This window comes from Antedon bifida, chromosome 6, assembly GCF_963402885.1.
Source record: "Antedon bifida chromosome 6, ecAntBifi1.1, whole genome shotgun sequence".
Classification (NCBI taxonomy): Eukaryota; Metazoa; Echinodermata; class Crinoidea; order Comatulida; family Antedonidae; genus Antedon; species Antedon bifida.
The window spans coordinates 18,935,248-18,952,188 of NC_136231.1; the positions used below are offsets into that span (position 1 = coordinate 18,935,248).

Here is a 16,941-nt window from a genome sequence, read left to right on the forward strand (position 1 = left end):
TACCAAATAATGAGGTGCACATGTTTGAATTTATATAACAATAAAGATTGTTTACATTGGAGGTACTTTACTGTCAGATATAAGAGTATAATGATGCAAAATGATGCAATATGAATTCCTATACCTTGATTTATTATCGCCTTAAACTTTGAGTTCATATTAGGACATTACATTTTTGTTTCAAAACTCCCATCAAACCTTAAAATATATGGAAGTAAATTCCATTTTACTGAGGCAATTACTGACACTAATTACCCATGTGTAAATGAATGTTAATGTATTAAAAGACAGATTAGAACCAGAAGTCTAGGATAGGAGGCAATGTTTAGAAGAAAATCATGATCCAGTACAGTACTACAAACTAAGGTTGAATCAGGATTCTAGGCAATGTTTCAAACATCGCTAGCAACTCAACTCCAATGCAATTATTCATATCATTGAAATTATGTAATATACTCGAAAATATCTGACATCCAATTTCAAATTTATTAGTAAAACATATTATCTTCTAAATGGCAATCTATGCTATATGCAACTTTTATTCAGGAATTGATGTAATGTATTAATTTAATAAGAAAACTGCCATTGAAAAAAAAATCACTGTCTAAATGAATGTGTACATGTTTTCACCACTATGCCATGTACGTGAAACATGTACACAAAGATACCATCAATATTAAACGACTATAGTGCTTTTTAGATAAAATACCTGCACAGTACCACAGGGACGCAACTGTAGAAACAGAATCTCTAAATTCCTTTTCCAGAAGAAACTGTTATTAATAAAAATGACCTAATACTAAAGTTAGAAAATTATATTATGTTATATTTCAGAAATCATATCAGGTATCATTCAGTATAGCATTTTGAGCTATATAAATACAAGACAAGGTATCGTCTTGCTGGCCTACCCTGTCTCAAATTAAAGACAACTCCACACTCACATTATCACCACTGAGATTTACAGCCAGTTGATAAATTGATCAGTGGGTATTTTGATAACCAATGGTCTGATCAATTAGAGAATGTCGCAACGATGATGTTTTAACGGGTCAAACATCCCAACGCCAAAGGCCCTTTCACAGCTTCTAACAAATTAGATAAATCGTACGTGTGGTGACTCGCATTAGCTTTGTGTCAGCCCTACTTAGATTGGCCTTAAAGTTTGCGTTCTTGGTTTTTGCTGTTGGACGTTTGCTGTCAAACATTAAATTAATACAGTAGTTAGTAAAACAATTTTCAAGAATAACTATCAATTAGTATTGCCATTTAAAATTTTTGTTCAGAAATTACCCGGTTTGTGGTTGCCCGTGATCATTCTATTGGAAGCAATTCCAATTTTTAAAATTGGTAGACTATTGCTTCCAAAAACAGACTCTTGCTTCCAAAAATAACTAACACTATCTCAGTTAGATGACTGCAATTTGCAGGTCATTGCAAAAGACAGAAAGAAAGGGTTGTGTCCGACTTAGATACCTGGAGACCAACTCAAGGGAAGATGGTGGATATACCTATGATGATATGTTGATCAGCTCCAAGAAGACACAGGTTATACAACCAGAGATCTTGAGACCTTTATGCAAATTAGGAACCTATGGAGAACCATCATTGGAGTCCGTCAGATGACGCCTGAGTGAGTGTGTGAGTGCTGCTACAGAAATTAGTGGTGCTATTCTTTAAAGACAGGTGGTCAATCAGCATGTCCATATCTTGAAAACCCTTCATTGTAACGACTTAACAAGAAAGAAATAAAGTGTCATACAGAGATATAAATATAGAAAATACATGTTGATATAAAATTATATAATTGTCAATTTCTTGACAACTGGACAATTGGAGATTTAAAATTTATACCGGATTTATTGTCCTACGCGAAGGGCAGCTGGTCACTCAGCTTGTCCAGAGAGACATGGCTGTTCGAAGATTACAAGTAATTATTATTTCGTAAAACTAGAGTATAAAGAATCGATGGAGTATGTTATTAAATCATAATTGTACCAAGTGGATGAAACTGTTTCAATTATTAGAGCGTATCAGGTTGAGCTGAGATAGATTTGTGTAAAGCATGCTATTCAAATCAGCTATCATTGATCCTAATGACTTGAGAACTTAACCAAAAAATCTTAATACTCTTGGATGCCATACAGCCATCCAAGCATTCATACTTTCTTTTTACCCACAAACATTTAAAGTTCACATTATGCAAAATTGCAGCAGTACTAATAGATCGAATATGTATTGACAAATTTATGCGATAACCATGATTTGATATTATACAGATCATGAGCCTAGCATCAGTAAGTATAAATATATACATTTACAGTACGATTTTATGAATAAAACCATTTAGATATTAAGAAGGAGAATATAAAATGCATCAAGGTAAATACCAACAAATGACTTATGATTATATAGCCATTTAGCTAAAATTACTAGCCATAATAACAGAAATAGGGTGATGGTAATGCTGTTTACCACAATAAATTTTATTCTTAAGGTATTTTTTATCAAGAACCACCTTTTTTTATACAATTTTTTAAAGTATTTTTTTTATAAACTGTTTTTATAGTCTAACAAATATGTATATGTGCAGTGGCCTATTTTTGTATACACAATCAATAAAAGAGATACAAAAACAAAATCATTGTATCTTCTGATTACCATAACATCTTTGCAAATTATAAACGCTAATGTTTTGCGCACTTATAATAAAGTCAACAAAAGAAATTATTTTTAATTGATTACTCTCTAGACTTTGCTAATAACTATGAAAAATAACTATCATAATAAGAATATTATTAATATACTGAAAGCAATTAAATAGAGATTAAAGTGAAATAACTAATCATAGGCTTAATTCACATGGGGTTGAAACTGGACATGCATACACAGTTTTTTCCATGTAAAAGGACGTTAAAGGACAGTTGTACAAATGCGTGGTTGTAGATTTCATCAATGTTTCACTCCTCTGTCTTTCATAATAATCTCTTAACCACAGGCTTCTTCCGGTATAATCATTGAAGAAGGACATATAATTAAAATTTTATAATGTGAATTATATTATAGTAACGTTACTAAAAATAATGCATTATAAATTCAGGATATGAAAAGTATGATTAAATATTGATTTATGTACTTGGGTGACGTACATGATAGATAACGTGTAGTTACCATTGGTTGGTGACGTTAAAGGGTATATATAACAAGGATCGATATTATCTTAGGTTGCACGTATGCCGGTTTATCATATTGTAGGAGGTGTATCTCAAGCTGGATATTTCCATAATGTGTACCATATTAATTGCTGGAGAAATCTTATAAAAAGTTTTAAACAACAATATCAGAGCTCAAATAAAAGCATACAATATGCACATTCTCTACTGCAACAAAACATAATACACTTTTTACAAAAGTATATTAAGAAGCAATGTATCATTATAATCACCACACTATAAAGTAATGACACATATGTTTAAATAATTAAATGTCTGCCGGTGTTGAAACGACAGTCATCTGAGACAGTAAAGTGGCAAAAGCATGACTTATCAACTACCTAAAGCAATCGGAGTTCATGTCAAAATGCTAAATCTTCTGAATGTTATTACATCCGTAGTTAATTACCAACATAATACAGATGTCTTCTCATCTTTTGGAATTTATAGACAATTTATGAATTTTAAAATGTAGCTCAATCAAACAGTCGAACATTAAATGATCACATTTTGGAAACAAATTTAACTACTTTCTTATTGTAAAATGTTATAATCAACTTGATTACAAACTTCCAACTACAAAAGTCTCCCAAAATTTCTTTTTTTGAGAAAACAATTAAGGCATTCTGGCCATTCCCAAGCTCTGGTTTTGAGGCTAGGAAGTTAGCTGCCTTTATGATTGCTGCTGCTTCTTTGAGCGAATCAACCCCCACGTTGATCTTCTTCTTGTGGTCTGGGATCGGTGATTCTATACATATAAACAACAACATTTTTAAGCTTTTAGTAAAGATTGAGATTTGTCAAATGGATTGAGATCGAAAGTGTGTGGCTTGAGATTAACACCAGATGTGTGAGACCATTGTAGTCACTGCTCCTTTAAAAGGTTTTACTGCAATGTCCAATGTAATACAGAAGTCCGACAAGCTTTTAAATAGCATCTCCAGGCTGATTGAATTATAAATGAGAACAAGCGTGTTTTCTGCTGTTCATCAGGGAGTACCCACTGTGACATGTTGATATTTACCGTTTGACATTTGTCATTGTTCGTCATCCAACTGAGATATAGAATATTTATAAATTTATTCGTTTTAAAATGAGTTCTATTTGTCAAACATATTTTATTAAATCACTATTTCAGAAAGAAAAGTCTGTATTCCAAGCCATTATATTTGTTATTTATTTGTTTTATCAGTTTGTGTCTAACTTTAGCATTCTTATCTTCAATGTGGTCCTTTAGCCATCGTAAAGCGAGAAGTAAAGTTTTTATTTTTGTTAATTTCTTTTCATTTTGTTTATTTTTTAACAGGTGAGCCCGAGTTCAAGTATGTCGGCAACATGCATGGCAATGAGGTCGTAGGCCGAGAGATACTTCTAATTCTTATACCGTACCTTTGTAAGGAGTACAACAAAGGAACTCCAACAATTGTAGAGCTAGTTGACAATACCAGAATCCACATCATGCCCACCATGAATCCTGATGGCTATGCTATTGCTCTTGAAGAGGTAGGCCCATCGTCCATTTTGTTGTTGACCACTTGACTAGATGCATAAAAGAATAAATACTATATATTTCTATAAATCATCAGTTACTTAAGAAGTGCTTTTTTAATATCCTAAAGCTCAGTATATACTTTGAAAGTTTATGTGACAAAAAAATGTGATGTGCCCATATATGTACATGGTGATGTCATATCACTACCATATTTGGCCATACAGTATCAATACCATATTTGGGCACATCACACTTTTTTGTCAAATTAGTTTGATAGTGTAGCCAGACCTGAGTGAGTAATGATACTGGAATAGCATAGGAGAGCCATGGCTTTGAGACTGTTCCATTTAAAGTGCTTTATACACTGGATCCTCTCATTGCCATAGCGGGTGTGAAATTTAAAGTTCCCATGTATTACATTGCACATGTGGACAATAAAGAACTTACAGGGGATTGTCTCTTTATGTGCTGATCATGGAGGTATTGTACTGCCCTCTGAGAGAAGTCAGTTTACTGAAGAGGTAACCCTGGTATAAAGTAATCAAATCAAAAGCCAAGTTTGTTGCTGTGAATTATGTGTGGTAACCACCTACTAAATTATTACAAATTAATATTACACATATTTAAAATAGTACACATGTGCAAATAATAAATACCAACTCACCAATGACAGTTGATGTAATTAACACTCTCCCAGAGGTGACCACCTCTTTGGAATGCTGTTTTCTTTGGCTGGATTAAAATGACAAAATTATAATTAGGTTCTGGAATAAGAATATTAATTTTCACCAACACTTTGATTAATAGCAATAGTTAGGAGCTGTTGCATTGCGTTAAAGAAAACAAAGCTTTATACAAACTCTATACATTCAAAATTGCGCCATAAGAAAATCTTTCTATCTGCCAACAGCCTTGATTTTGTATAGTATTTCTTGTGTAAATGTTTTATCAATAATTTATATTTTTCAGTTTCTGAAGACTGGAAGTAATTCTTGGACTGTAGGCCGTCAAAATGCCAATAACGTTGATTTAAATCGAAACTTTCCCGATATGGATAAAAAGTTCTTCAAACTTCAAAAGATGCATTCAAAAATAAATAATCATATTACTATGACAATGCAAGAAATTGGACATTTGGTAAGCATTTGATTAAAAAATATGTATTTAAAGTATATTTGAGTACAAGTTTATACTATGTAATTAAAGATATCACAACAACGAGGATAACCATGACCCGGAATTATACTATCCATTTTAACTAAGAGACCCTATAAATGAAAATCAGATTTATGAACTTTGAACTTCAAATTTGACATGCTTTTCTCTATCGAGTGGAGCTGTAGCTTGGTGGTTAATGTGTGTGCCTTCCAATCCCAAGGTCCCGGGTTCAATCGTGACCTAGTGCCAGGGTTGTAACTCGCGACTCTTTTAACTCCACTCCCTATGAGATGATCGAGATTTAGTTTATAAGCACAATAAATAGTTTACCCATCCTGTAATTGGCGAGTTTGTGCTGCGTTTGAAAAAAAAAAGTGGACATCATCCAAAGTCTACCTAAATGATTAAATAAAGCAAGTAGTAAAAATTAGACCTGTTACTGCCTACTTTTGAAATCCAACAACAATTTTGTTTAAACTTCTAGCTTCAAAAAGAAACTCAAGTCATTTTGAATTGGATGACAGAATATCCATTTGTTCTATCTGCAAATCTTCACGGTGGCGATATTGTTGCGAATTATCCATTGGATTCTAGCAAAGATGGCCGACCGCATTACCAAAAGTGTGCCGATGATGCAGTCTTCATAGAATTGTCAAAAGCATACTCACAAGCCCACGCAACAATGTCTGATCCAGGTCGTAAAAAATGCGACATGACCGAGGAAAGTTTTGATGATGGAATCACAAACGGGGCGGATTGGTATCCAGTTCCAGGAGGTAAGGAAAAAATGTTAACAGTACAATAACAGATTTTATCAGGCCATTTTGTAGGTCATGTCAAATTCTATCTCCTCCCCTCCCCCAAAAAGCCTGATGACACCTACAGTAGACCTATGTATGGAAGTATTCTGTTGTGATAGTAGACCTACATTGTGTTGATAAAAACTTTTGTTTTTAAATTACTAAAATACAGTAACTGTTTATCAAATATGTTTTGAAAACTTTAAATGACCAGTCCCTCAGAACAAGGCAATTGTTGATAATGTCAAACTGATTGATGATGAAGATCATGATGAAGAAGATATACAGATAATACGCAGTTGCCGTATTCATAGTAGTTGTAGTAGTTTATTTTTGGATATGTTTTTCTCCCTGAATGATAAGATAGGATTCCATTAATAAAAGAAACTATTATTTTTAATGGTGCAAGTAGTGATAATGATAATTGCTTTTTTTATACTTAGAGAATAATATTTCTACTACATTGGACAGAAGAAATATTTTTACAGTACAAATATTGATTTGGAAAAAAGATAATAGATTGTTGGCATTTAGCGTAAACTAATGGCTTACTTAATAGTCTCTTGGATAAAAGATTGCAGCAGATAGTGATAATAATGATCTGAAACACTGCAGTTGCCATGCCTCTATATCCCTCAAGGGAGACTTTAATGTTAAATAATTTCTGTCTCATTGTTTAAAGAAATTCTTATTATTTTTAAAGCTAATGACAGTTTTTCTAGAAGATTCACTGGATAATTGTAGACAAAATAGTGTAAAAGATGAATTTTAGGCTCTATTTTTGCCATCAAAATAAAATTCATGTACCCTGTAAAAATCCTAGATGTTTTGACTGCTGTTTTATTATAAGAGAGCGTTTGTATGGTTTCTAATACAGACTTTTGCTATTGAATGCATATCTATATACATGGGGTATCAAAATGACTAGAATTGTATACTGGGAAGAGTTAAAACTACATAACTGCCCCAGGGTGGGGTTGAGGATCGGTGGCTATATGAAAATGAGTGGATAGAAAGTGTTAAAAATACATTTTGAAAACCACCTGGAGCAAGTTTGGAGTTACTATCTTTACTAGTAGAAAATAGAATTCTTTTAGTCTTTAAATTTAAATCTTCTTGTATTAACATATGATAGGAAGCTTAAGACAAACTATGTTAGAGCTCTCAAAACTCTGACAAGACACAAACAGATCAAAGTAAAAATCAAACACAAACCCTAAAGGATTTAACACTGACGTAACATTTTGTTTACATCTTATGAAATCTATGATTCAAATGTATTCCTTTGTAATACAATGCTAGAAATTTAATTACGTTGGGGGATTGGAAATTTGTTATACACGTTGTTTACAGTTGCTTTTGCTTGCTCGTTTCATTATTTTATGTACTGATGTTTACCATGAGGTTTGTTTGTTATTCATAACAAATTAAACTGATCAAAACTTACTTATTTCACATTGTAATTCTATATTCTTCTTACATCAACCATTTTAAGTATACAATATTTACAAATACAGAATCATACATAATATATTACTGTAATAAATTATACACATATTTTATACATATAACAGGAAGAATCTACAATAATAATAATAATAATAATAATAATATCGAACATTTATAAACTGCTCTTTACCGGAGTCTCACAGCACAATGTCTATATTTAGAAGTTGTCAATATTTTTTCAACAAATTTTTGCATATGATAATTACATGAAATATTCGGTAATCCATCATAAATACATTTGATATTTTGATTCATGAATTCATTAAAATAATAACAATAAAAATTACATACATCATCAAGTATGAAGTAGTTCATAAGATCAATATATTTTTATAACATATATTTTATCAAGATAGAAATTCGATTGTAAAATTATTATCAAAAAGAAAAACACAACATGAAAATAATAAACACTGCCGTATATTGATACATGGCGTACACTTATCATAATAATCTGTATTCATGACAAATAGCCATGGAGATACCGCTGACGTACGTATGCTCTTGGAAGCCAAGCTTGTCTCTTTGTTGTAATGTAATGCCCGTGAATTCTTAGATTGTAATAATGAATCCTTTGATAATATGTCATAGATGGTAATTTGTAAACATTTTTGGATGCATATTATTGACTTAATGAATTAAATGAATTTTTATTAAGATTTTTAGTAGGAATTTAGAAATATTTTTATATTACTTACTGTACTTGATTTTTAGTAGGAATTTATAAATATTTTTATATTACTTACTTATTTCCAGATCTATAAAGTAGGCCTATACTGATGTATTATATATAATATTTAAATAAATTCAAATAATTATCCTAATTTGTAGTGGTTAAAACCAAATCATCTTAACTTTTATTTAAAAGATTGAATTGAATAATTAAATTTCTCATGGATCACCACTACAAACAATGATGCTTAATATATATTATAATGATAATAAGCCAATAAGCACTCTGGGTTGAGAGACAATGTGGTAGGTCTGCTACAGATGATAGCGTTATGATGAAAAAGGACACATGACTTTTATTCCTACTACTTGCAGACCCCAGCTCCCCCCCCCCTCTTCCCATTTCCAACTAGATTATACAAACTTGCATGATCAAATATGGATTTTAATTTTGCTATTTATCATTAAACGCAAGGTTTAATGATAATTTGTACAATGTTCATTTATATCCGTTGGAAATCTATGCTTCAGTTATTTTATATCCATCATATAACTGCTACTATGTATGAATGAATACCAAAGACATACACATTTAATTTATATCGTATGTTCCCTTATGACTATATAAAAATGTACAGTGACGTACAACAAATCTTATTAAATTTTATAATATAATTTTTTCTTCATAGGTATGCAAGATACGAATTACATGTACACTAACTGCTTTGAAATCACACTGGAGCTTGGTTGCAATAAATTCCCCCCAGCAGAACAGCTACCTCAGTTTTGGGATGACAACAAAAACGCACTTATAAAATACATGCAAATGGTACTTTCAGTCTTTCTTATATACAGCTCTGTCTACACAATCAAACTTTATGTGACAAAACAATGAGCTGTGCCCATATATGGGGACATGATGATGTCATATTACTACTATATTTGGCCACATCACACTTTTTTGTCAAACTAGTTTGGCTTTACCCTTCCCCAGTTAAGAGGACACTCTTCTGTGAAACAAAGGAGTGTAAATAATATGTAAACATTAAGTGGGTAGGCCCACCCCTGTTAAAGTGGAAACATTGTTGGGTTCCAAAGTTGTCCTCTTACATTGCTTAATAGAAGTACTGTATTTCAAGTAGAATAAAGTTAAACTGGTACCTACTGTACATTACATCTATTAGTAGCAGGAAGTTGAAATAAACTACAGTTTGGAATGTCATCAGAATAACTATTTCTACACTGTTTCACCACATAATAGAAGCATCACTGCTCATCGTGAGATTTAGGATGGAGGATGGTAGGACCACATCATGCATCCAAATTTAAAATTTGTCATGGTATAAAAGGAAAATTAAAAACATTCAGAATTGTGTTAATCAGAATTTGATTAAGATGGTAGGATCAATAACAAAATTCCTTAACTTTTTAATTTGGGTAATGTGGTGTTGTAATTTCCCTTCTGGATCTTCACCTACCTCATGTAATTATTATGAACCCATAGTTCCTATTAAACCCCCTTTCTCAATTATTTTACTTAAGTATATATAATACTAATAAATGATAATCTCTATAGATTTTTAATCACCTTCGTTACACCTCATTATTTTCTTTAATTAGGTTCATATTGGCATCAAGGGCTTTGTAACAGATGAATCAGGTGATGTGCTTCAAAATGCTGTCATCAGTGTTAAAGGAATCAACCACGATATAACGACAGGTAAGAATCATGCCTTGCGACATAAGGATTCTCGGTCATGCGAACGACAATACAAGATATATTGCCCCTTATGGACGTAACATAAACCTATGATATATACTTTTACAATTAGTCAATTAGATCAGCAAAAGCAATACTTTATTTACTGTAGTATACTGTATTTTACACATTCGAATTTTATGTTGATTATTATACAAATAATGAATGTTTATTAGTTGAATGAGGAGAATATATTTGATATAAAGTTTGCGGTACACCACGTGTATTAGTTCTGAAAAGAACTGTTGAGTTTCTTGACGTTTCGATCAATATACTTTGATCGTCCTCAGGAGTGAGAATTCGAGAATATATTTCTGAATATTATATATTCTCCCATTCAATGACAAACGTATCAGTACTGGGGTTCTAAAAGAATCCATTGCTTCTATGTTTAATCACTATCGATAGCTATGTTGAAGCATGATACCATTTAACTGAAATAAATCTACAATATATACAAAATATTTACATGAATTAGATACTTAAAGGCTATTAAAAAGGCAACGCTCCAAAATTGGTTGCAGAGTAAATAGATATAGATAGACTTCTTCTTCTTCTTCATGTACCATGTCCTTCAAGAACGTTGGCGGTTATGGCTTTCCAGATAGTCCGGTTCTCAGCGACTCTGAAAACTTCTTCAAAATTCACTAGATAGACTTAATAGAATCATTAAAAAGAAATTTTATCGTAAAATAGAAATACGTACAGTAATATTGAATGACACGAGATACAACATTTTTAAATGAAGAAGCATGTAGTTGAAAAGTGTAACATTTCAGACCACAGCCAGTGGTGTAACATAGAGGCCTGAGGCCCCTGGTTTAGGAAGTGGCCCTCCCAATGCTGGTGACCTCGGGCATTTTTAGCCTTTTCGACATACTTTAATGCCTGTTTTTTCTCTGGGGAACTGTTCAGAGGAGCCTCTGGGTTTAGCGTGAGCGCTCATAGCTGTTACACCACTGTCCACAGCACCATAAGCAATGATCATTGGAATGGCACTTTATTATTATTATTAATGTAAGCTTTAAATTTTGATTTTATATCTTATAGCTTCAGATGGGGATTACTGGAGATTACTAGTACCAGGGAACTACAAGGTAACCGCATCTAAACCTGGTTATCTACCAAAAACCAAAATGTGCCGCGTAGAAGATACGCTAGAAGCTACTCACTGCAACTTTGTACTTACAAATAATCGTTGGGTGTCCAATCTTAAACAAGATATACTTCGTGAATTGAAGGAATGGGACAAGCAATAATGAGAAATTAAAAGAAATCTATTTATTCGTCAATGTTTTAGATGTATGTGTTATTGTATTGAGACCCACCGTTTATTTGTGTTCATTCTAATTAATATTTTGCATATGTAAATGAGATTATTTTACATAATGAGCTCATTTATATATAATCTAAATAATGTTTACAGGTAATATTAATAAAGTGTACACAAAAACTGTGCATAATCAGCTCAGTGTATGATCTAAATTAAAATTTACATACAGGTATATAAATAAACATATGTAAATGAGGTTACTACATATTAATAAGCTCATTTACATATGATCTCAATAATATAAATTAAAATTTGCAAAAGATGCTGATAAACCTTGTACAGGGAGGTGGGTGAGAGGATACCTTGCATGTTCATAGAACAAATGAAACTTACATTTTCAGATCATACTATAAAACAATTGTGCACTAAAGGTTTTAAATCATAGATTTGTATTACTCACTCATATACACCTCACAGTGATCGACTCTTATACTTACATATAAACAACAATGATTTTGAGAAGCTAAGTCTTTAGTATTTATATGCTGATACCAGCTTAGACAATATGCCTATTCTGTTTTTATTCACACTTAATCCAGAAAAAAAAAAGTTTTTACTTTGTCCCTTCCATATGTATCATAGATGGAATGAGATTGGCGGCATAATTATTCATACAGAGTCTATGCTGAGTAGCTGTCACACGCATATTGATTAATACACAATGATGCATTTCTTGCTAACCCATGTATGTTGCTAGTTTTCTACAATTAAAACTTCATCCTCAAGGTATTGGATTTGCCAATTGAATCGATATTCAAACATGTCCACAATACATGTGTAGTTTAAAGCTCTGCCTACACTATCAAACTTTATATGACAACAAAAATGTGATGTGCCCATATATGGACACGATGATGTCATATCACTACCACATTTGGGCATTTTTGTCAAAACTAGTTTGATAGTGTAGACAGACAGAGCTTAATATATATAATATTTACTGTGGAAATGTAACTGAAAAAGGAGGGGTTCTACCTTATATATTAATTCATCTACTATTAGTCTAATTTAAATAATTTGTATTCAATACGTAATTTTAATAGTTTTTTTTTTAAATTTTGATACAATTTCTTAACAGCAAGTAATTGGTATAGGCCTATTAAAAAATGGTTATTGTTTCATAGTTTAAACGTGAATTGCAATAGACCTTATGGATTATTGAGGTCATTTACACACAATCTCAAGAGAAATCTAAAAAGATCCTGGCAATCAATTCCCAGACATAATTTACTATTCCATTGCTTTCCTACATGATTCGGCAAACTCTTTGTCTTGGTAAAAATTAAATTTCTTAAAACAAATTTGATTGAACCCCAGTTGCATTGAGAATTGGAGAGAAATTGAGATAATTTGAGCATTATCCTGGCAAGCAATTCTTGCATACACGTTCACCTAATAATTACTTCTTAACTGCATGATAAGGCAAAGTCTTTGTTAGATGAAAAATAATTAAAATTAATTTGATATCTTGACCGGCTAGTAAAAAAAAAATTAATCAGGAGAAATTAGAGATTGCATGCTTTCCTGGGCACCCTTAGTAGTCAGGGAAGGTGACATTTGAATCAATAGGACACTCTGTGAAATGGCCAACTATACGTTTTAACACTATTGCCAAAATACCAGAGATATGATTCATGTCTGCGAAACCAATTTAATATTCAGCCAACTGCCTCTTACCTGTATTTCTTGCTTCAATTCACAATTTTGAATTCATAATTAAAAATTTAAAGTATAAAAAGCAGCTATATCAAAATGGTTGCAACTTGGTAGTGAAAAAAAAGTATTAAAAATTATACAAAATATTAAATATAATTATCATAGTTTAATTGTTTTAAATTTATTTAAGGAATGTCCCTACATGAAATGTAGTTTTGTTGAATAGAGAATATATATTCAGAAATTTTTTTTTATATATAACAATCACAGAGATAATTAATTTTAGTAATTTAACATAAAATAACGAAACAATATGATAAAATCATTGTTCTATGAAGAAAGTATTATTTTGATCTGTTTTTCAATTTTCATTCATAAGCAGAAGCGAAAACACATTTAATTCCCTGAAGATTATTGTGAATTACGCTAGCTGTCTATATTGGTCTTGACGTAATCTTCAACCGGAATGAAATCACATGTATTTTTGTAAACAGCATGTCACAACTGTACAGTTCACAAATTTGTTAATTAACTATTCCCATAACTAATTATATGTCCAAATCGTTTTTTTATTCATAGCGAAACGCAATCGCTTTTACATAGATTTCGTAACGTAACCACAGCAATTTTGATTGTGTGGTTAATATTTAACGTAGAAACAAGTTTGTTTTGTAATTAATCTCAAAGGTTATAATTAATGTAATTACATGTTCAATTTAATGAATGTTAGAATACAAATATTTGGAGCTAGAAATGAAAATTACTGTTTTCAATTAAAGGGTAAAAAGTTCTATTATAATTAAAATATAAATCTTAGCAACAACATTGATAATGACCTCACAAGCTTCGTGAAATAAGTCCAGATGTGTTTATTTTTTTCTAGTGGTAAAAGATAGGAAATTCATTAAAATCTACTCTCACTTATATTATAAGTATTTGAGGCATTTTCCTTAAAGAAAAAGGTATATAAATCAAAACAAACAACAGTTACCTGTTCTTACAACATTTCCCTGCAAATTATTATCGTTGTTGCAAATTAAGGTTTATTTTTTATTTTTAAAAAACAATTGAAATTTGAAATCCAGGACTACTCTTTATTATTGTTTTCTGTTGGCGTAAATGAAATATGTACTTTGAACTGAATGTGTATTAATCATTGAATATACACAGATTACAATTATTAATGTGTTTTAGAATGAAAATTACAAACATGTCTTTATTTCAAACAAACTCACCGTTATAAATTATGTAAAAGAATATATATTTTTGTAGCTATTGTAATTTTAATCATGGGGAAGAAATATGGGTGTTAGTATAGGGTCTACATAAATGGTACTGCTTGTGAGAGGGATTCTTAAGCTGTCTACACTATCAAACTAGTTTGACAAAAAATGTGTGATGTGCCAAAATATGATAGTGATGACATCATCATTTATATATGGGCACATCACATTTTTTTGTCACATAAAGTTTGATAGTGTAGACAGAGCTTTAAAAGAGCAGTTTGTAGTGGTTGTAGCGGTTTAATGTGCAGATCTATTCAACAATGAAACATCTCATATTCTTGTGTGGATCATAAGAGTTTGGTTTTTAAACTATATGTGTTTGGTTGATAAAATGTACTACTAATGTAAAAATATTATGTATAGATAAATCTATGGTGCAATAAATGTGCTCCTGTAAAGTACAAGGAGAACGTAAATTATATTGAAATTAATAAGGCCAAATTTAAAAAAAAGGTTAGTTTCACATCGAAGAAAAGAATTGTTGTTATCGATGAGGAACTTAAACCTTCTATTTATGTGATGAGGATCATAGTTTTAAAGTCCAGTTGCTGTTTACACACCTTGGAGCACTTGGCGACTGCGATTAATTTTGATGGCAAAGAATTAATCTTTTTTTTTTACTGAAGAAAATATAAGAAATAGCAAAAATCATGAGGCTCCAAAAATGTGATGATGAAAGTGAAACTACCATTTATTTTATTTGGCCTATATAATATAATTATTGTGGTGTATACATTCTATTAGAGGGTTCTTCTATGTTGTGTAAGCTGTTTGGTTGATGGAGCTAAAAATAAGAAAAAATATTGTGACACTGTGCATTCCATATTGTTGTCTGTTTATAATAAATCATTATATGATTTGTTAATTGTTGTTTACGAGTATTTTTTTTTCCATTGTCAATCTCAAATGCAGTAGGACCCTTACTTTTGGGGCATTTCTATTATGGAAAATCTTTCCTGTGAAACAAACATTGGGAAGTACTGTATATGCTTAAATTTAACACTACCGTAAACTCGTGTTCATATTGAGGCAAATGGCCGAGAGTTTAAAGCACGAGTGACGCCGCCAACTATATCGGTCGACTCGCTTCTAGTTCTGGTGGTGGAAGTCTTGTGAACTGGTTCACAAAATAGCCCCTGTATCAGGGGGGTTACCACCTATCTGATAGGACAGTGATTCATTTACTGTACTATAATCCTTGGTCACATGTGCCTAAAGACATATAATATAACATTTAATTTTTTATCGTGGTGTTGCCAGAAACATGTGTGCTGCCCTCAATACTATACTGTTAAAAACTACTACAGTATAGAGGGCAATGTGTTGTATTTGACATCCACCACACTACGTTACATGCATCAGATTAGACTAGCCTAAGTTTGTTCATTCATTCATATGAATACATACCTATGCGACTTAATTAATGATGAGTTGCACCTGCTTATTACACATGCAATGCATTCAGTCTGAAAATGGCGCAATTGAGCATCACAACTGTCCATCTCGTAAGCACAAGAGAATCCTTACTGTTGCATGAATTATCCTGTGTCAAACAGACATAAAACAGTTGTTTGAATCATATGTTATGATCATTTAAATCTCTTATACATTGCTCCGATATAACTCCCGATAGCAGCCTGACCACTTTTTCATAGGTTTAGTTACTCAATACCTTCCCATCGGACTACAACAGGGGTATATCGGATGTAAGCGATGGATTAATTGAATAAAACTTTATTTTAGAATACTTTGAATAAATTTTTTGTTTTCGCTGAATGGGGAGAATATTATGTTTATGAGTTGAAAGAATGACTTCTATTTAATGAGGCATAGCCGAGGATGTTGGTTATATTTGTATGTGCAGTGTTGTTGAGTTTTCATTACCTTTGGTTTTAGTTCACAGTTCACACATTCGGTGTTGGTATAATCCAGATGAGTGGAATTACTGTAGAGATAAATACTGTAATGATAATCATGAATAAAATTCATAAACATAATAAGCAACGACGACAAAATAAAATGACTTATTTATTAATCTTAGTTTTGCATACATGTAACAAAACA

The 16,941-nt window shown here is 31.6% G+C and overlaps 1 protein-coding gene across 3 annotated transcripts in view; it reads left to right on the forward strand.

Moving 5' to 3' along the window:
* Positions 1-16,941, forward strand: part of LOC144844452 (carboxypeptidase E-like) — a 231,843-nt gene that overhangs the window by 6,877 nt on the left and 208,025 nt on the right. Inside the window, exons 1-7 of one of the 3 annotated variants that reach the window (XM_078701380.1) lie at positions 3,005-3,110; positions 4,519-4,715; positions 5,674-5,841; positions 6,347-6,638; positions 9,533-9,672; positions 10,464-10,563; positions 11,653-15,742. In XM_078701380.1, the coding sequence (XP_078557506.1) occupies positions 3,104-3,110; positions 4,519-4,715; positions 5,674-5,841; positions 6,347-6,638; positions 9,533-9,672; positions 10,464-10,563; positions 11,653-11,861 (1,113 nt within the window). In that variant the 5' untranslated portion in view covers positions 3,005-3,103 and the 3' untranslated portion in view covers positions 11,862-15,742. Of the gene's footprint in view, positions 1-3,004; positions 3,111-4,518; positions 4,716-5,673; positions 5,842-6,346; positions 6,639-9,532; positions 9,673-10,463; positions 10,564-11,652; positions 15,743-16,941 lie in introns of those variants that run through there. The other 2 variants (XR_013612429.1, XM_078701378.1) reach the window with 2 other exon arrangements.